This window comes from Acomys minous (assembly GCF_964271855.1).
Source record: "Acomys minous genome assembly, chromosome: 14".
Taxonomy (NCBI): domain Eukaryota; kingdom Metazoa; phylum Chordata; class Mammalia; order Rodentia; family Muridae; genus Acomys; species Acomys minous.
The window spans coordinates 93,094,783-93,117,091 of NC_140496.1; the positions used below are offsets into that span (position 1 = coordinate 93,094,783).

Consider the following 22,309-nt stretch of genomic DNA (forward strand, 5'->3'; position numbering starts at 1 on the left):
CACATACAAGAACACACTCATATGCACACAAGCTTTATCTTATAAATGTTCCAATTTTTAAGTTGACTTATATACATATATACATATATACATTATTTATCACACACACATAACTGTATCTAGGAAAGCCTATCGTTTTTTAATACTTTTTGTTTTGAGAACTTCATACATCCATATAATATTTTTGATCAAACCCATGCCCTATTCCTTCCTCTCTTCCATTCCCAACGTTAAGTGCTGGTTTAAAACACTCTTAGTGCTAGTGTATACGCACAGGAGTACGACTCTCCTGGAGCATGGGTAGCATCTCAGGGACCACATCTCTCACTCTCCCTCCCTCAGAAGTCAGGAGCCACTATTGCTCCTCAACTAAGAGTGGAACTTCATAAGCTGCCCCTCCTCCATGCTGGATTTTTGGCTGGCTTGAGCTTGTAAAGGTCCTGCATATAGTCACAAGTACCATGAATTCATGTCTCTATCATGTCCAGCAAAAGCTGTTTCACTGCAGATGTCACAACGTCTGGGTCTTAGGATCTTTCTGTCCCCTCTTCTGAAATGATCCCTGAGCTTGGGCAGGAGTGGAGGGAGGGGGTGAGGGTATGACAGCCATTTAGAGCGAAGCATTCCAGTCTCGTGTTTCTCTACATGTTGGCTAGTTTTGAGTTTCTGTATTAATCATCATCTACTACATTAAAGCTTCTCTGATAAGAGTGGCAGCTGTACTATCTGTAGGTGTAAGACAAGAACCTAGGGTACGGTTTATCTGTGTCCACTTAGCAGAATGGGAGTGCCATGGCTTTTGGCCCAGTAACAGTATCAGACACGAGTTTCTTAAATCAAATCAGAAAGTGGCTGGCTACCCCCTCACCATTCAGAAAACACCTCTTGCCAAACCAGTTGCTATTGTAGCTTACAGGGTTTACATCGGGGTATGCCTTGATTAGCCTTTCTCTAATCAAGAGCTTGATTCTCTCTAGGGGAGCTTCCCTCACGGACACCTTCAATCCCAAAGGGACCTGCTACCATAGCTCCTCTACACATGTAGTGTTTCCAAGACAGTAGAGTACAGAACTCTAAAGCCACTGCAGTTTAAAAAGGCACTTCTGTGAGAGTTTTTCCCTTTTCTTAAGGTAGGTCTTTGTAAGTCACAACTAAGGGTTTCTCTGAAACCACTCCTAAAAACCTACCATGATCTTTTCATAACCTTTAGTAAATATTGGTAAAAGAAAAAATTATATAATAGGTTCATTATTCCTTCTACATCAACATCTTTTGCTTACTTACCAGTCCCATGTAAAATAGGCTGTGAAGGTATATAGGTTGTACAGAACATACTAGATATATGCTGAAAGCAACACACACACAATCATTAAAAATGGCTTTTCTGCTGGGTGTGGTGGTGCACACCTTGAATAATCCCAGCACTTGGGAGGCAGAGGCAGACATATCTCTAGTTCGAAGCCAGCCTGGTCTATAGAGTGAGTTCTAGACAGCCAAACCCCATCTCAAAAATCCCCCAAAAAAGGATTTCTTGCTGAGTGTGGTTGCCTACACCTTTAATCCCAGCACTAGGAGGCACAGGCAAGTAGATCTCTGTGCATTGAGGCCAGTCTGGTCTACAGAGTTTCAAGACAGACAAGGCTCTGTAAAGAGACTCTCTCAAATAAATAGATGATAGATAGATAGATAGATAGATAGATAGATAGATAGATAGATAGATAGATAGATACAGGCAAACAAATGATATAGAGAGATAGAAAGAAAAAAGTTCCTTCAATTTTGAGTGACAGGAGTTTTAATTAGGGAAAAATCAAGTCAAGAAAACAGAAACCTGTAGGTGGTCTTTGCTACTTTGTGAGTTCTTCTTTTTCCCAGCTTTCCCCCTTGGTTTCACCCCCATCACTGGACAGGAGACAAGGAAGGATAGAGGGAAGAGAGATAGAGATCCCGGAATCTAATGTCTTTCTTGTTTCTCCTATGAGTACCAGATCTTAAACCACAACCACCCCCCAACAACCAACAACCACCAGCCCCACCTCTGAGGGCCTAGCATTTATATATGCTCTGAAAAGTTCCCAGAATCCCAGGCGTCACACAGTCACAGAAACTCTCTGCAGGTGGCCAAATCACACCTCTGCTAGCCCTTTAAGCAAATCACAGTCAGCTGCCGCAGACAATTGAAAGGGGGCCCAGATCCCTACACCTGGGGTAAAAATAAAAACGTATTCTGAAATATTTCTGTGGTTTTTAAAGAAACCAAAATCCCAGAATTCTTACTACAAAAACCACTTAACAGACTCCGGAAACTTGTTTCTTTCTCACAATGACAAATGTTACACATATTGCTTACCATTAACAATATCACCTTCTTGCAAAGGCCGTCTGTCTGGAATCCCATGGCAGATGACTTCATTCACTGAGGTACAACAGGACTTTGGGAAATTATAGTAATTCAAGGGAGAAGGATAGCAATTTCTTGCAATGCATGCCTATAGTAAATGAAAATACAGAGAAAATAATTTGGAATGTACAAAAGGAATCAGATCATAAAATCTGAAGAATTTTATGATGATGCCACCATTAAAGACCTGATGAAAATAGTGATGGGTGTACAGGTCTATGTATGTGTGTGCATGTGTATGAACTGTACAAGTTAACACACACACAGAAACACAGTGTCGTTGCCATCCAGGCTTTCTTAAAACTCACAGGCCATGAAACTGGAACTAAAGGAAGGTGAGATGACATCATGCCTGGCTGGCAGACAATCTCGTTCAGTATCTAGTAGGCTGTATGCCAGTTAAGCACAGTGTGTGTGTAAAGCAGTTTATTGATCTTCATGTAAAAGAGAATCAGATTCACACACTACAAATATATACAAGTGGCACATGAAAATTCTATTCTGATCTAACTACTACTTTTTAGGTCATATTTTCAGTAAAAATAGCACATATGAATAGGCACTTTCATTAATACTACCTTATATTAAGGCCAATTAAATCCCTCTAACCAGAAAATGAGTACATGTATAATCAAGAAATAGTAAAGTGTTTCTGGAACATTTGATAATCACTACACTCTGTCTGATCAAACAGCTCTGTTTGAAACTTTACACACTGGACATGAGTGTGCTGTAAGTTCTGTGTCCTCACTACTGTGTGGTTTTCAGACCAGTAACTTTCTAAGAGCTGCCAAAATACTATGGAATGGTCTATAATTTTACTAGCAATTCCACTACTTCCAGAAATCTGTTAAGTAATATGGCATTCCCTCCCCCAGAGGCTCTTCACTGTATACTCCAGACATCTGGGTTCCTCTCTCTCTGGATTTCCTTTCTTCCCTCTCTCCAGGCCCCCTTTCTGTCTATCTCCCTCTGCATGAGGACTTCAGTGACCCCGCCTTCCTGTAAAGTTGGTGAACAGCCTCCAGAAAACCTGCCTTATATTTAATTTAGCTTACACTGGCTCATTTCATCAATGGAGAATATATCAGTTTTCATCCTCTTTAAGTTACACTACCTTGGATAACTATAAAATGGAGATGACAGTAGCACCTACTTCCAGAAGATGTTGGCAACATTAAATGAGCACATTTGAAAGTACTTTAAAGACCTACAGGAAGTGCTCAAAATGCTTACCCATGATATACTAATATACACAGTACCCTAAATCAAAAATCATCTAAGTCTGCATAAACAATCCACCAGAGAAGGTGGAGGCGCTTGCCAGCAGCCTGACAACCTCAGGACCCATGGCAGGAGAGAACTGAGTTGTTTTTTCACCCCCACTCGCCTACACACACATCCAACTCCCATCCTCACAAACCAAGCAATAAATATAACAAATTCCAAACTGTCAAATAATTTTAAAGCATTTTTTATGAGTTCAAGACATATGGTCAAAGTCTTTCAGGAAGGTTGTCCCATTTACAATACCAGTATCAATTTCATCTTTACCTAATAAAGAATGGGTGGATAGAGAGAAATCTTCAGAACCATTGTCCATGTGCTTAGACTATTTAAGCCTTTTCTAAGAACTTAAACATATGATGTACGCACTAGTCTACATCTGAAAGACTCTAACAAGCCACCAAGATATCTCCAAGTCATATACACTAAAAATATTTATCTGTTCTGCTAATTGCCTTATTAGTGATATTAAAGATATCCATGGTGGTTTGAATTAAGCCCCATAGGCTCATGTATTTGAATGCTTAGTCACCAGGGAGTGGAATTCTGTTGGATTAGGAGATATAAGTCTGTCATTAGGAGTGGGCTCTCTTTCATCTCTTCCTCCCTTCCCCTCCACACCTACTTTCCTCCCCGCCCCCCACCCTCACCTGCCTGTATGCTGCCATGCTCCCCACCATGATAGTAATGGACTAACCTTCTGCAACTGTTAAAAAAAAAAAAAAAGGCCAGATTAAATGTTTTCTTTGTAAGAGCTGCTGTGGTCATAACGTCTCTTGCCAGCAAAAGAACACTAAGATGGCATCCTCCTATCTGATCTATTTATTGCCCTTTTTCTGTATGTACAAAAGGAAAATTGATTTCTAATCTAGTTTCTGCAGCTTATTCTGTATTAGAGAACACCTGGCATAGCAGTATGATTTATTGGAAGCACTGGTTAATCAATTCTCTAGAAGCTAAGCTAAATGGCTGAGGTTTTAGAATAAGAGGCCTCAAGCACCCTTGGATCTCAGCATAACAGATGCAGTCATGCCTAAGTATCTGTGGAGGACTTGACCCTCAACTCCTAGCTGGCTACCAAAATCTGTAGACACTCAAGTCCTCTGTACAGTGTAGTGTAGTGTTTGCATATGGCTACACATATCCTCCCATTCACTTTAAACCATCACTTTCTCACTTACTATTACACTTTAACACTTTTTGTTTAGATAACAGTATAAAAAATAAGGAATAAAAATAATAATAATAATAATAATAATAATAATAATAATAATAAGCATGATTGTGTTTTTCCAAAGATTTTCAAAAGGAGTTGGCCAAATGCCTAGCTGCCCAAGTTCTAGGAGTGCACTGACTGACCACTGTAATAGCTACAGAATGTTCCCACATTGGAGACAATACAAAAGTAAGCTTTCAAATTAGCTCAATAAAGTTACTTTGAACAATCCAAAAAATAAAGAAAAAAAAATCTGACAACATGAAGCCTCTGAAATAAGAAAGTAAAGTTCTTACTAAGTGCACAGCGTGATCAATCTCTTCAGTAGTTACGCCTGCTTTAATCATCCCAGCAGCTATGTCCAAAACTTCTCGGGCAAGCTGAAAAGGAAAACTAAGTACATTCAAAGAGAAATAAAATAAAATACCTATACTCTGTACTGTTTTTGATTTTTGTGAAAAATTAAAGGCATTTGATATTACTTTGTATGCAATATTAAATGTCAGAAATATGTAATATGAAAGTACATAAAAACAAATTTATTTAAAAGTTGAGATAAACAGACTTGTAATAAGTAAACTTAATGAAGACGTATTTCCTAAATTAGGTAAACAATCTACTAATGAAAGTCTAATCTGACATTTCTAAAGTGGGGGGTCATGAAGGGAAACACAAAAAAAGATTAATAAATTTCCTCCAAAAAAATCATAGCAAGTGAAAGAAATATAAAATTCTCCATCAAATCACTTTTCAAGTACTGCACAAAAGTCTGAAGTAAACATCTAAGGATTGTTTTTTCTTTAGAAAAATATAAGGCTGTGATTCATCTAATTAACCCCACCCATCCCTCCATCCCGAAAGCATAAGTATCTCACAGGCTTTAGTCTAACTCTGCGTGAGCCTTGGGCTTTGTCCTGGCCTAGAACATCTGTAAACACAGAACAACAAAGTATCATAAAAAACTTCACTCTTAAAAATAATGTTGCAAGCCAGGCATGGTGGCACACACCTTTAATCCCAGCTCTCAGGAGGCAGAGGCAGGCTTCGAGGCCAGCCTGGTCTATAAAGAGAGTACAACCCTGTCTCAAAAAAACAAAAAACAAAAAACAGAAACAATATCAGGTGTGGTGGCGTAGGCCTTTAATCCTAGCACTCCTGAGGTGGAGGCAGGCGGATCTCTGTGGGTTCAAGGCAGCCTGATCTACATAGTGAGTTCCAGGACAGCCATGGCTACAGAAAGAGACTGTTTATAAACAAAAACAAGATACAAATAAACTAATACTAATGCTGTAGAAGTTCTTGAGGGTAGAATACAGTCATGTTCATCTTATAACCTTTGTTAACTCAGCAAGTGTTTATGTTAATAAACCAACATCCAAAGGTGATCAAAGAAAATGACAACTACAGATGACTTGCTCAGTTTTATTCTAAATACATTAGATTTAAAGTATTATTTAAATGTAAAACAAAAAAAAAAGTTTTGAAAATTGGTGAAGAAAAGGGATGGCTTGGAACAGCTGACAATGTTAACACTCTTACAGCCTGACAGACCACAACTCCCAGGCTTCCTGTCTGTACGCTTAGCCCTGTTCTCCCAGCAAGGAGAAGGTACCACTTACCCTACACACAAGCCGCATCCCTTCTATGTCTTCAGCTGAGAGGAGCTTAATCTGAGACGTCCCTTTAAGAGCCTGCTCAGATTCAGACATTCCTGGAATGGAGAAAAGAGTGAGGAAAACCCCAACACACAGGGCAGGGGCAGCACCCAGCAGCTCAGTACCCTGATGTCACGGTTACACCGATTCTCCTTATGCACAGTACTATTTCACACTGACAGAGTCCAAGCTAGTTTTGGGGTTTTTTTTTTTTTTAATATTTTCAACACAAAGAAAGAATAAAAGAAACTGTAAAGAAAATTTTTCTAAAGATTCTACTAGGAATCAGTCAATGTTTTTGAGTGCTTACTGTATGCCAGGCAGTGTACTAATAAATTCACTAAATGACACATCTGGTAAGTACAGCACAACGTACAAACTTTTCATGACCATGCCACGAAGCATCTATGCACCAACAACTAATCATCAACTATACTGCTGTTCTAAAACACGAACCTAAGCCAATGTCACTCAAACTACAGTTTATCATCTTAGTCTTCTTGTCCTTTTTTTCCTTTTAGGTCCCCGTGCACAGGTATTCTGCATGCATGCCTTGTGGCCTTGGAGGCCAGAAGAGGGCACCTGGTCCCCGGGAACTGAAGTTCCAGGAGGTTGTGAGCTATGGGGGGGGTGGGGGGAGGGATAGGGGGGTTGCTATGAATTGTACCTAGGTCCCCTGGAAGGGCATCAGTGCTCTCTTAACCACTAAACCATCTTTCCAGCCAACTGTATGACTTTTAGTAGGCTATAACTTACATTTGGAAAGTGAAAAGAGGAATAGAAAATGGCAGGTTCTATATTATACAGCCCCATGTAAATACTGCTACAAAATATCTCATTATTACTTTTTGGTTTGGAGGGGAGTTGTTTGTTTTTGAGACAGGGTTTCTCTGTGCACCTTTGGCTTTCCTTGACTCACTCTGTAGACCAGGTTGGTCTAGAACTCACAGAGATCCACTTGCCGGTGCCTCTGTGCTAGGACTATAGGCATGCACCACCGTATCCAACTCTCATTATTATTTTTATGCACACAGATTATCATAAAACTCACTTCTCACTCAGGGTCATAATTAAAAGTTTGAGAAATACTGACCAAATACCCTTCAATAATGAAAGTAGTCTAATTCAAGTTTTACATAAACTTTTAAAAAATAGTCAATATAGCAATTATTTCAAAATTTTGGGAAGGGGCAATGTAACAAATTATCAATACTGTTTGCATTCTCTGAAATGGAAAAATGCCCAAACAAACTTTTCTATAACTTTTTTATGTATATATCAAATGTATGTGCTGGTACGTGGGGGCCAGAGAGAGTGCTGGATCCCCTGGAATAGGACTGGATGGCAACTGGGTCCTCTTAAGGGGCTGAAAGTGCTGTCAGCACTGCGGTAGCTCTCCAGCTCCCAATTAATGTTTTTTATTACCATAAATTAAGAAAAGATTCACCTCAACATTAGAGAATAAAGACAGCTGGGTGTGGTGGCACAGGACTATAATCCTAGCACTATTGGAGGCAGAGGAAGGAGAATATTATGAGTTCAAGGCCAGCCTGGTCTACAAAGCATGTCCAGGACAGCCAAGGCTACACAGAGAAATCCTGTCTCAAAGCCAAAAAGAAAGGAAGGAAGAAGGAATATAAATGGCTATCCAAAATTATAATAATCCTCACAACATGGGCAACCACCACCTTAAAGTACAGCCTTCAAGTCAGAGCGAGCATCACTGCTGATTCTCGTCTGCTACAATGCTGCACTGGCAGACGTAAGTGCACGAGAGAAAACATAAAGCTTAAAGGATAAAAGATTTATCAATTTCAAATATTACATAGCCCTAAAACAAAAGAATCATCTGGTAAATGGATGAAGGTAAAAATTTAGCAAGTTAACAATTAAGATGTCCAAAGTAGAAACTTTACCATAACACAAACAAGCTAAAAACTACTAAACAATAAAATACCCAGAACAAATATAGCAATAAAAAAAATTCCAAAGCAGAACTCTGAAAACGCCACGATCAAAAGGAGATTAATAAAACAGAAACTATGCCCTAATTTTAGACAGAAGAAGTAAAGGTGATAGCAACAAGGCCTATAAATCCAAAAACATACCCAATAGTGAAGTCTGGCAATGACATGCAATTACTCAAACATGCTAATCAAACACCAACCGAAAGACGTGTGAGAATTAAATATAATACAAGACACATTCATCTTACTATACATATAAACACTGAAAGTATATCATTATATAATGACAAAATGTTAGTGTTCAGATGAAGAAAAAAATTTTACCATATAGCTCAGAGTGTTAATATACAAAGAACATTTTAGAAATTTGAGGGGGAAAAAATCTAAAAGTCCAATTGGGAAAGAGGGTAAGAATATGAAGACATTCAAAAGAAAAGAAAATACAACTTTTAATACAAAGATGTTAAACCTTATAATTTAAAAAATGCAAGCTCAAAGAATATATAATTTTTCAACCTTTCAGATTTATAAAGAATATATAAACTTTGATAACAAACAATGCATATGACAACTGAAGAAAGCAAAAATCCCCAGTTTTGTTTTTTAACCCTTGAACCACTTCATAAAGCTGCATGTCATCATGCCACAGGGATCATGACAGTTGTCACTGTTTCGTTCCAATGTTAGCATATATTCTGTCAGAGCAAGTACACTCATGCTTTTAATGAGAGTAATAATTGGAAAAATGCTCTGAAATTTCTAATATCTCAAAATAAAAATGTATATATTCTTTGATCCAAACCATTACTTTAGGCTATTAACCTAAGAAAAATATTTTTCATCTCAGCAAAGATAAAAATACAACAATAGAAATTACAATCAAGTTCACAGATGCAAAATCCTGCAAATAAGTTAATCTAACCATTCATTAGTAAGGGCCTAGATGATAATTATAATACATCCACACAATCAAAGTAAAATTATTGAACTGAAGAACTTACATGAACTCATATATGTCCAAGGTAATACATTTACATATTAAGAGAAAACAAAAGGTGTGTGTGGTGTGTTCACTTTGTATAGAGAGCAGATCTAGGTCTGGTGTGTACTCACTGAGGACGCTTCTTACAACAGCTACCTCTAGAGGGTGGGGCTTCTCTTAGTGCATAGCATTTTATTCTATCAAAAGTTATATATACTTCTTAAATAAAAGTTGTTACTATATTCAAAAGAGAATAAAAATTATAAGTTTCTACATTATTGTATCATTCTTATTGTCTTTTCCTTAGGTTTATCTACAAAGAATTTAACTAAAATTTTAAATTACATATAGAAAAATAATACTATGGTTTTTTTGAGTCTTAAAGAAAAAGCAGCTAACTAAACTTATATTCAGTCATACATGGTAAACATGGCAGCACAGACATGTAATCCCACACTCAGGAGGCTGAGGCAGGATAACTGTACAACTGAGGCCAGCTTGGGCTAGGTAGTAAGATGTCTCAAAGACCAAAAAATATTTTAATGTTTTAAATTTAAAAATAAACAAATAAATCATGTAAAATCACTGGTATTCAACCATTTCTCATTTCTGACATGCACATCAGTCAACCCCTAGTCCAAGCTAAATCCTGTACAAGTCCACAGGTCAGAGCCTTGGTCCACTGACGTCTGTGGAAATTACTCATCTTCTCTGCATGCCTCACTCTTATTGTCTATAAAATAGAGAAGACAACAGAACCTACCTCAGAAGTGTTCAAAGTATTAAATGGAGTAACGCGTGCAAAGAACTTAGCACAGCCTGACACATAGTTAAGCAAAAATAAATATAAGTTAATATTAAAGAATCATCAGCACCATGCTCACCTAACTACCATCATCACCACCATTACCTATTCTTTCTATTACTGCTACAGCCCAGAGATTTTAGTGAGGCATTCACTCAGGCCTTCACAATCTACTTTTGCTTAATTTAAGTAAGAGCAAAAAGAAAAATCAAAACTTTTCCCTCCCATCTGGCAGTTCACTTAACACAAAATACAGTATTTTCTGAATGTAGCCACATAAACACTGTTTTCAGAACTGGATAGATTCCTAAGGAGGGGAAATATCTTTATCTTAAATGCTCTCATGTGGCTTTTTAAAAAGAAACAACATTTACATTACATGTGCAGCACTCAAAACTCTGCAAGAACACTTCTTGCTTTGCTGTGATGTCAAGGCTAAACTGAAAACTGCAGAGCTGAGCCAATCAGGACTTACCTAAGGGATGATCAGCATAGTCAGGCCTTTGGATATAACTGGGCACTGGCCTTGTTGGCATCTAAAAACAATAGTGAGATCAGTTCAACGCCTGCTAACTAGTACCAAAAATAAAACTGGGAGTAAAACTCAAGAGCGGAGTTCAAGCCAAAGCTTTCACTAGTTAGTTCAGTTGACACGTGTTATTATTATCATAAGCCTACTTTCTAGCATCACATATGTTTGAGAAAGGAGGAGAATGATCAGGGTGTCCACGCTTTAAGATTAGACACACAGGCTAGAGAAGTGACGCGGTATTTAAAAAGGACACCCATCATGCCTCTGACATGAACTCTGGTGCCCCAATTTGACCACTTCCGCTTGGTGGGGAGGCCTGGCAGCAGCACACAGAGGAAGGGGAAGCAGGCTATCTGGATAAGACCTGGTAGGCTGTGGTCATCTGGGTGGGGAGGAGGTCCCCTCTGTCAGAGGTAGGGGCAGGAAAATACAAGTGAGGGGATGATAACAATGGGGATGTAATCTGAATATGCTCATCAGGTGGCTTACAAGCACTGTGACTGCAGCTCCAGAGAGCCTGGCACCTCTGCTCTCTGCTGGCACATGAACTCATGTGCTCATACCCACACAGAGATATAAACACGGGATTTAAATAATAGAAGTGGTGACCTTAAAAACAGCAACAAAAGACTAAAAATCACCAGGCACCTGCTGTTTCAAACTGGCAAGTGGGTGGTAATAATAAAGTGGCATTTCAGAGTAAAAGTAAACATTCCTAGACATGACCACTGGGGAGTGGGGTATACAGAACTTTCTTATGTATCTGGTAGTTTTCCAATTTTATATTAAAGACATACTCATTTTATTAAATGTACTCGTCAAACCAGCAGTCCCAGCACTCGGGAGACAGACACAGGTGGATCTCGTGAGTTTGAGGCCAGCCTGGTCTACACATACACGCGCGCGCGCGCACACACACACACACACACACACATCACTCTTGAGTCCTGTGGAGAAATCAAGCTTTACTGAAATGAAGTTTCATCTACTGGTTAGCTTTCATAGTTCTGCAAAGCGCTGTGTGTGCTCCTGACAAGGGAAAGTAACCAACAGCCTTACTGAGCTATGAATCCTTCCAGCTATAGCAATGACCAGGGTGATCCAAGTACCCAGTTCGAAAACAGCATGAATGCTTTAGGAATAAAGAATCTATTTCTCCTTGGATTTAAGGTCTCCCCCTCAAGGCAGAGACTGTGGACATGTTCAGCAAAACATTTACTGTACATGAGAGGGCTGCTGCACACAAAAAGTGACTGCATGCACAAGACATGTACAAGATCAAACCAGCCAAAAATCTGGTATGGATGGGGGAGGGGCTCATGGAGTCCCACACGCAGCAGAGGAGCTATCGGCAACTGATGCCTGCTAGAAATGTGAGTCAGTTTTCTTGGGTTGCAGCCCCTGAAAATTTGCCTATGCTCTAGTGGACAGCCCTACACCCATGGCAGCATGAAGTAGACTCAGTAATTTTTTTTTTAAGTACATGAAGTAGAGAAATAGGGGAGCTAGAGAGAGGAGCTGCAGGTGAGTCTGATCAAAACACATTGTGTTCATATATGTAACTCTCAAACAATTAATTTTTGAATACTAAAGAAGGGATAGGAGTAGTACTTAAGCCATGGTAATTAGGCTACAATGTGTCACATTTAAAAAGTATAGAAAAGCAGTAACATACACTACTCTCATCCCAGCCATAAGAATATTAATCTCAGGGCTAGAGAGATCGCTCAAAAGTAAAGAGTACTGGCTGTTCTTCCAAAGGTCCTGAATTCAATTCCCAGGAACCATATGGTGGCTCATAGCCATCTTAATGAGATCTAGTGCCCTCTTCTGGCATAGAGGCACACATGCAGGCAGAATACTTTATAAAGAATATTCATCCCATTCTTTTATAAAATTAATAAACTTTTAATCTTTACATCTAAATTTTTCTCCACTTCTTCCACAACTGCCAATTATCCCTTCTAGCTCCCAAATAATATACCCTGAGAGCTAGAATATGCAAATTACAAGCATCAATTTCAGAAAACTGAAAATTGGTTTAAAGACAATGTTACACTCTAATTACTTTCCATACTCACCAGTGGATAATGTGGTCTGAGTTTACCCGTATACCGATAACCTGCCCATGGGTCAGTGTTAATATCACCCTCCACAGTCCAGGAACACACTTCTCTTTTTGCCTTTTCATCTTCTGGGAGAGAGAGATAAATATGTGAAAGAGAGGAGAGAAAAGGACGCTTCAGTCATCGGCCTACTGAACGCAGCATACTTTAATTCTCACTTAGTTGAACCAGAGAGCCCAGACACAAATATCCAGCAAGCATACTATCTAATGTGACAAAGCAGCTGCTTTCCTGCTCTGGTCACAAGCCTCCCAGACCCTCTCAGATCTCAGTGCTTCTCCGGAAAGGAGTGCTACCTAGACACGTGCTGTACACAGTCTCAAGCAGAATGGCGTCCAATGGTAGGCATACGCTCTCTACAATATCAGTTCATACAAAGTTAATTTTAAAATATCAAATATAAGCAAACTTTCCTATCGGAAATCAGACTTGATGGCTGAATTCTAGGCTCTTCTTTAAAAACAGTGGTCTTAAATCATCCCAAAGCAAACTTACATAAAAACAACTTCATTTAACCATTCAATGGCTTTTATATGAAGGTTTTTAATCAATACAAAACTATTTCTGAACTCAAGACAAGAACGGACTCCATTCACTGTCACTAGATTTAGGCACTACTGACAATTCCTCAACAGGGCACATGAGACCACCTGGAACAGGAGCCCCTGGGATGTGTCTCTTTAAAGCTAGGATAGAAGAACCCTGACCCAGGCCCTTGCTAAACACAGTGGTACAAATCTGTAATCCCAGCAGCTGAAAGTCTGAGGCAGGAGGATCATTTAGTTCAAGTCATACACGCTGTTCCATCACTACATTCCAGGGCCATGGCGATGGCTCAATGAATAAAGGAGGCACTTGCCGCCCCAGCCTAAGCTTGATCCCTAACACCCCGTCATGGTAGAAGGAAAAAATCGTATCCCCCCAAAAGTTTCAACTTCCATGTATTCATGCATGTGCATACACAAAAATACAAAAAAAAAATGATAAATGCAATACTAAATCTAGATTCTGTCTCAAAACAGATTCTGTCTCAAAACAAAAACCTCTCCATACTCAGGAGAGGAAGCAAGGAAAAGGAAAGGAAGTAAAGCCTTTCAATCTAAATCTCCCTGTTGATCTGCATTCCTGCTCTTCTATGAACAGTATTTTCAAAGGAGAATTGAAAGCAGACCTCAAACAAAAAACACAAAAGCCATCAAGGCAAACAAGGCTAGAACACAGCTAATTCCTTTCTAATCTCCATATAGAACGCACTAGAAATTTACACCTGAAAATTTAACTAAGCTTACACTTCAGAACCCATTAATTCAAGGTCCAAATGCTAGATAAGCACTGGATTCCCAGTAATCCTGAAACAAGCTAAGGCTGGAAGCAAACTTTTTAAACAACTGTGAAAGCAAAGGACACGGTAGGCTATTTTTCAAAAGCCATGGTGCAATACACCCAGATAAGATACAGGCAGTGTGCCAAAGAGCATCAGACTGCGATGTACGGCCCAAAGTACATGACCTTCAAATCATGCACTTCTATTAATGGGAGCAAACCAAAAGCAGTTCATCTCTTCCTTTATGTTTTGATGAACTTTTACTTACAGTATTTCCCACTCCCACACTACATTTACTCCCATGGATAACCCAGAACTCTCATGAAGCACAGATATCACTTTATACCACCATGAAAAATACATCTTTTTAAAATTTTTATTTCCTTTTCTTTCCAAGGTGATTTGGCTAACCTCAGATGCTTTGGTAAAGCAATCAAATAAAAATTATTAGACCAACTAACTCCTAGAAAACAGGCAGTTGTGTACAAGGCACCAAAGTCACAAGACAGAAAGTTTATACCAACTGCCACATACCACCTGCCATGCCTGCGTCCATCGGAGGGCAAGGCTTTATGCATAGCAAGTCCTTGTCAATTTCCAGGTAACCATGACAAGATGTCTGAGGTCAGCCACATTAATGACTACATTTACAGGATGAGGAGCTGATGCAGAAAGGCTATCTTGAAAAAAACTGCCACTCAGTGTGGCTGAAAACAGCTAAGAAACAGTTAATAGTTTCATTTTGGGGGCTCATATAAGACACCCCCTTATCATCAGGGTATGGTGACACATGCCTATAATCCAGCACTTGGGAGGTAGAATCAAGAAGGTCAGGAGTTTAAGACCACTCTCAGCTGCAGAGTAACAGAGATCTGGCCAAATAAAATCCAATAGCCTTGTGTCCTCAACCTACAATATGCAGATACTTCTACCAAGACAAGAGGGTATTAAAAGATTAGGGCACTGTCAGGTACTAGCCAAGCTAGATCCACCTATCCTAGCAAAAATCTCATGTTTTCATATTAAATACAGGAAACAAGATTAACCAGATATAACTTAGACATATTTTATGCATACTACCGAAGATTAATAATTCCAGATGTCAGAATCATGCTTTCAGGACACTCAAACACATACTTTCAGAAGTCCCAACACTAGCACAAAGCTGCACCAAGGCAAAGGGCATAAGGATACGCAACATTACTCACTTGCTTTCTTATGCAGTAACTTGTGAGTAGCCCAACTTCCTTTAAAGCATTCCTAAAAGAGCAAACAAGGAAATCAGTTTCAGGCTTTCCTTAATCAGAAACATTTTTAAGGACCGCTACACAGAACAAACAGTTAATGGCCAGGCACGGTGGCACATGTCTTTAATACCACCCCTCAGGAGGCAGGGACACGCAGGTGGGTTCCAGGCCAGCCAGAACTATACACTGAAATACTACTTCAAAACTAAAAATAAATAAAAAGACTAAAACACATGGGTTTGCAAGATAAATGTTTAGAGAAATCTTAATAGATGATATCAACTCATCCGCAGAACGGCAGAGCATTTGCATGAAGTGTGAAGAGCCTTCAATACCGAGTATGGGCGCCCTCCCCTACCTCACCCAGTAGCGTGTTTGAACACTTACTCTCTAGCTATCAGTACTACGTGGGAAAGTTGCAGAAACCTGACGAAGGAGCCCTGAGGGAAGAAGTGCTCCTGCTTCCTGACTGCAGACACAATGTGACCAGCTTTCCTCACTGTAATGGACTATAATATCCCTCCTTAACTATAAGCAAAAACAGCCAATTTCCTGACAGAAGATGTTAGTATTTGTCATTGCTGTTTTGAAAGAACTACTGTATTTTCCAGTGTGTAAGATGATCCCCAACTTGAACTTTTCCAGTTAAAATATAGCTTGCAGCCCGAGTCTGCTGCACAGGGTGTGTGTTGGAAGAGATGGAGTCTTATACAGTGAATACATCCCCAAACTCTTCCAACGTACACCCTGTGCTGCAGACTCGGGCTGCAAACTCTATACTTTAACTGGAAAAGTTCAAGTTAAAGTTGGGGGTCATCTTACACGCCAGAAAGTACAGCTGTTATAAGAATTTGTCAAAATATAAATTAGGCATGGGCCTGTAATCCCAGGATAAAAAGCTAAACTAGGATTGCCACAAGTCCTTAGGGAGAACCTGGCCTGAACTACATAATGAGAATGTATCTTAAAATAAAAATTTTACCCAAAATTTTTTTCTGTGTAATAACCCTGGTGGCTTTGTAGACCAGGCTTGCCTCAGAACTCACAGACTCATTGGAATTAAAGACATGTGCCACTATGCCCAGTTACCCAAACATGTGTGTATGTATGCATGTATGTGTATATATATACATATATATACATATATATAATTTATTTTTATTTTATGTATACTGGTGTCTTGCCTGTATGTATGTCTGTGTGGAACAGGAGTCACAGAAAGTTGTGAGCTGCCATGTGGGCGGTGGGATTTGAATCCGGGTCCTCTGGAAAAGCAGTCTTCTCTTAACCTCTGAGCCGTCTCTCTAGTCCCTACCCAGACGACTTAAACAATACTTACTCTCAAATACTTTAAGCCTTCTGTAGGTCTGACTTCAATATTAAGGCTGGGAGCAGAGCAATGCTTCTGCAGGTGAGGGCACTTGCAGAGGACCCTAACTCAGTCCCTAGCACCCACACGGTGGCTCACAACCATCCTTAACTCCAGTTCACATGTGGTAAATAAAGTGCTAAGCATCCTGAAATCACTTAGCAAACTCTAGGCTAGGCTGTTTACATATTCTTCTTATTCACCCTCTTCCCAGCTCTAAGAATGGTACCATCCTCCATGCATCCACCAAGAGGAGCAAAGACTGAAAGCAGGTCTCACTGCAAGTGCACTCTCCTCCCACTTAGCTACCATCACTGATTCTCCAAGTTCTGATGGACACAACAAACAACGCATCATTTAGTTCCTTCTCAGCTGATTGTCTGGCTCAGGATAAGACAATGAACAGCACAGAACCTTGCTAATAGCAACAGTTAAGAAACTGAAATTTTGCCAGGCATGGTAGCACACACCTTTGAGGCCACCCTGGTCTACAAAGCGAGTCCAGGACAGGCAGGGTTACACAGAGAAACCCTGTCTCAAAAAACAAAAACAAACCAACAAATTTTCAGTTCAGCCATAATTAATAAATGACAGTAATTAATAGACACTTTTGTCCAGTATATTATCTATCCTTCAAAAAGATAATGGGGGGGGGGGGCACATGTAACAAGCCTTTAATCCCAGCACTCTGGAGGCAGAGGCAGGTGGATCTCTTAAGCCTAAAGCCAACCTGGTCTACATATGAGTTTCTGGACAGCCAAGAGAAACTCAGTCTTGAAAAACTAAAAAAAAAAAGAAAAGAAAAGAAAGGAAGGAAAAAGATAATATAACTGTACAATTCCACTTTCCACAAAAGACCCATTCCTTCCTTCTTTCACTTAATGAACTGAGCACTGAGCACATACTGACAAGAAACCTCAGAAAAAACAATGGATAAACCTCAAGCCCCATCTCAAAAGAAAGAAAGAAAGAAAAAAAAAACCTCCTACAACTGAAGGAAATAAGGCACATACTACTAATTTAGTAAGATACTCCAACATCACAACCTTTAGAAATCTTAAAGATAAAGGGTCTTAGCCAGGCAGTGATAGTGCACGTCTTTACTCTCAGCACTCAGGAGGCAGAGGCAGGAGGATCGCTGGTCTACAAAGTGAGTCCAGGACAGCAAAGGCTACTCAGAGAAACCCTGTCTCAAAAAACAAAAACAAAAAAATATATATAATGGGTCTTATTCCTTTAAAGGGGAAAAAAAAATGAAACAACTCAGATAAAAATCTTTTTATGCTTTTAAACACAAATACAGCATTACAGTGAATAAACTATTATTTATACAGCTACTTTTCTAGTGGGTACCTTACCTGCTCATTTCACCTATCAAACCCTATGACAGGAACTATTAGTGGCCTCCTTTTCAAAAAATAATGAAATCTAAAAGTTATACACATGAAGTCCCACAGCAGAGGAGCCTCTGTTCTGCCTTTTCTGTCACTCGTTCATTGACTGTTGACCACTTGCTGCATACAAAGTGCCGTACAAGGACATGAGAATTCAGCCGTGACAATGAGAGCTCACCTTCTGATCAGAGACACTGTTTAACAAATAAGGTCACTGCAGGCCATTAACATGTTGTAACAGTGTTATGGTGTTATAAAAAAAGGTGCCTTTCTAGTTTGGTCTCGTTTGGTTCCAAAGACAAGCTGGCCAGTATTAGGGAAGAATGAGAGGTAGAGGAAAAAACTCTCTGAAAACAACATGAAAGGAGAAGCCTCAGTCTCAACACGGACATAAACTGTGTTTAGGAAAAGTTACAGTGACAAAGGACAAGTGACATTTTGGCTAAGTAAAGAGTATGAAGAGCCCGTGACTACAGCAAGATAACCCGGCTCGCCTGGGAAGAGCTACACTAACTGTGGAACCACAACACCAGAAGCAGTAAGCACCTCATGACTAAAACAAGCACGATCCAACTGTGGAAGCGCTGTACATCCAATCTATTGTGGTTTGGTTTGAGTGGTTTGTTTACAAAGTGAGGAATCAGTGGAGAAATGGATCGACTACTACAACTGACTCAGTGGCAAATTTTACCAACTGGCCATGGGAGGTAACAATAGGAACGAGAAAGGCGGCGTAAGCCACTCTGGATATTTGATTGCAGATATTAACAGTAATACTAGTAATATACCTACAAACTCCAGCCCAGGCCACACTCATTCCCCCACACTGAATTGATGGTCTGTCAACTCCAAACTAAAACAACTCATTATTATTTATAACAGAATCCAACTATGCTTAATGAACAGTTTTCCAAAACCTTTTAAACACTTGATATATTTTTAATTAAAATATAGTTACATCGTTTTTCCTCCCTCCAACCCTTCCCATAACCCCCTTATTCTTTCTTAAATCCATGGCCTCTATTACTTTGCAACACATGCCTATGTGGATTTCTAAACATATAAATACAACATTCTCAGTCAATTTAATGATCCTTGTATGTGTATGACTTCAGTGCTCACCATCTGGCATTGGATAATCAATTTGGGAGCTAATGTCAGTGTTAATCTAAAGGTCCCTCCCTCCCTGGTTCAGTTCGGGCTTTCAGCGCCAATGTTAAATATGCACCACACACAGGCAAGGTAGAAGATTTATTGTAGAAGCATGGGAGAGAAGGATGGGGGAGGGGCAGACACAGAGAGACAGCAGAGAGAAAAGAGAAACAAGGTTGCAGGCTGGCCCTTTATGGTCTGGTACACCTTGAGGCAGCAGGCAATGACATCATAGGTTGCTAAGGAACCTAGAGGCAGGCTGCTTGTATGCCAAAAGTCAGTAGTAGTTATTAATCCATGCATCTTTACAAAAATGCCACCCAATTATTTTTAAGATTTTATTTCTATTTTATGTATATGAGTGCTTTACCTTCATGTATGTGCGTACACCATGTGCGTGTCTGGTGCCTGAGAAGACCAGTTGAGGCCTTGGTGTTACAGGAGGTTGTAAGTTGCCATGTGGTGCTGTGCACTGAACTTGGGTCCTCTGGAAGAGTAGCCAGAGAGATGTCTCTACAGCCCAGCTACCATTTCTTCCTCTTCTCTCTTTTTTTAAGACAAGAGTCTCACTAGGCAGCAAAGGCTGAACTTGAACTCACGACGTCAATCAGGCTGGCCTACTAGCACTCTTTAAGTCTCTGCCTCCCAAGCCCTGGGATTACAGGTGTGTGCCACCACACCCAGCACCTCCCAGCTCTGAACGCTTGTATGAACTAAAATTAATCTACTCAGATGGCACACAATTCTCATAGCCAATTTTTGCTTGAAGTCTAAGTTCCAAACAGAACTCCTAAGATAGAACTGGAAAATATTAAAGCTACAAGAGGCCCTTTACCGGGTTGACAGCCCCAATGCTATTTTTAAATCAAGCAACGCTTGTCTTCCATGTGCAGCATTTTGGAAAATGATATCAGGGTCAAGGATAATCTACACTCTAAAAAACAAGGCTCATACAGCAGTGATGGTCTCCTGCAATGGCTTACCTATACTTCAGGCTTTTAATCATAGGCTTTATTTTATATTTATCTTTTCAAGTGCCTTACACTTGAAAATAGTTGGTTTTGCTGCTTTCACATAACTATCTCCACCACCACCACCATAGGTTTCTCCCAGAGATAGGTTTTCTCTGTGTAACCCTGGCTGTCCTGGATCTCCCTCTGTAGACCAGGTGGCCCTAGAGATCTGCCTGCCTCGCCTTCCAATGGCTGGGATTAAAGGCGTGCACCACTGCCTCTGGCCACATAACTACACTTTCGCAACTTTATTTAACTATCAGTACTAAACTGTACTGGAATCCTTTAAAAAAAAAAGTCTCAAAGTGTGGGGCTTCCGGGTCTTAGCTTAATTTCAGTGTCAAAGAACCTTATGAAACACAGAAGGAGGCCGAGCATAGTGCCGCACACCTTTAGTCCCAGCACTCGGGAGGCAGAGGCAGGCGGATCCCTATGAGTTCAAGGCCAGCCTGGTCTACAAAGTGACTCCAGGACAGCCAAGATAACACAGAGAAATCGTGTCTCGAAAAACCTAAAAAAAAAAAAAAAACCACAGAAACACAGAAGGCAAGCTATCCTACCCTCACTCTGTCTGTACAGGGTAATTTCACTTAACTCAAGGAATTAGCATATCGAGGCCTTAGGACAATTGATTAACCCCCTTCTCCCAGAAACCTGTCAGTTTAGTAGCCTGTCTTCCACAAAGTCTTAATTAAGAGCCTAGAAGCTACTGCTGCCTTATTCTTAGTCTCGAAACGCAAAGGAACACAAATACTGCGCGGTAAACACGCACTTCTGTCAGGGCCCCACTCAAGAGCTGGCTTTGCTTAGCTGCACAAAACTTCTACATCAGAGCCTTAAAGCCCTAAGTTCCCTTGAAGGAACTGTCCTTTCTACTCCGTGGGAACTTCAGTAACAGAAGTGACTCATCTCTTTACCTTACCAGCTCTCTAAATTAAATAATTTGAGATGCCAACGGAAAAGAATGAATTACACAGACAGACCCCCCCCCCCACTCCACGTCCAGTCAAAGTTGCTTAAATGTCAAAGCACGGTAGTAAAACACAATAGAAGTGAAGCTGAAACCAGCTCTCCTCTCCGGGGGGCTGCGGCCACCCCGAGGCCCTGGCGGGTCGCTTCCGTCTCCATCCAGGATTGCACAGGCTCCGGGGTGAAGCCCCGGGGAGCACGGCCCACGGCGTCCAGACTCAACCCCGGGCTCGGGCGGAGGGCATGGGCTACCGGTTCCCGCGCGTCCACCCGGTCGTCCCCTCCAGGCTGCGGACGTGAGGCCCGAACTCGCAGCAGGTCAGCTTCCGCCCCCCGCGAGGGCCGGCGGCCGGCTCCGGAGGCCCGGGCCGCTCGGAGGCCGGAGGGGGAGGCGACAAGGCCCAGGTGGGGAGGGCCGGAGGGGCGCGGGGTGGGTGGCTACCTGCGAGCAGAAGTACGAGCCCTGGATGCCCAGCTTGATGCAGGTGGGACACTGGAGCTTGGCCTCGCTGCTGCAGCCATCCGTCTCGCACACCCGCGTCTCCACCGCCGCCATGCTGCCTGGCTGCCGGAGGAGGGAGGAACCGCCGGAGGGAGGGGAGAGAGACCCAGCCGGGGAGGAGCTCCGCCCGTGGGCCTAGGCGCCGGACAGAGAGGAGGAGAAGGAGGAGGAGAAGGAGGACCCGCCCCTACGCTGCGCGCCCCGCCCACACCGCGCACGCGCCCCCCGCGCGCGCTCGCCTGCTGCCCCGCCCCTCCCGCGCGTCGGGCAGGCCCCCGGCAGCCCCGCCCCCGCCGCGCACGCGTGGTGCCGCCCCGCCCCGCCCCCCTCACCCTGCCTCTCGCTGTCTTCCCAGCCCCGGCGCGTGG

The 22,309-nt window shown here is 41.2% G+C and overlaps 1 protein-coding gene across 2 annotated transcripts in view; it reads right to left on the reverse strand.

The window, feature by feature from the left end:
* Positions 1–22,101, reverse strand: part of METAP1 (methionyl aminopeptidase 1) — a 33,642-nt gene extending 11,541 nt beyond the window's left edge. The window contains exons 1-7 of one of the 2 annotated variants that reach the window (XM_084756258.1): positions 21,882–22,101; positions 15,504–15,555; positions 12,927–13,036; positions 10,789–10,849; positions 6,524–6,615; positions 5,201–5,284; positions 2,351–2,489 (exon numbers count right to left, since the gene is read on the reverse strand). In XM_084756258.1, coding sequence (XP_084612384.1) covers positions 2,351–2,489; positions 5,201–5,284; positions 6,524–6,615; positions 10,789–10,849; positions 12,927–13,036; positions 15,504–15,555; positions 21,882–21,995 — 652 coding nt within the window. In that variant the 5' untranslated portion in view covers positions 21,996–22,101. Of the gene's footprint in view, positions 1–2,350; positions 2,490–5,200; positions 5,285–6,523; positions 6,616–10,788; positions 10,850–12,926; positions 13,040–15,503; positions 15,556–21,881 lie in introns of both variants that reach the window. The other variant, XM_084756257.1, reaches the window with a different exon arrangement.
* Positions 22,102–22,309: the final 208 nt, after the last annotated feature.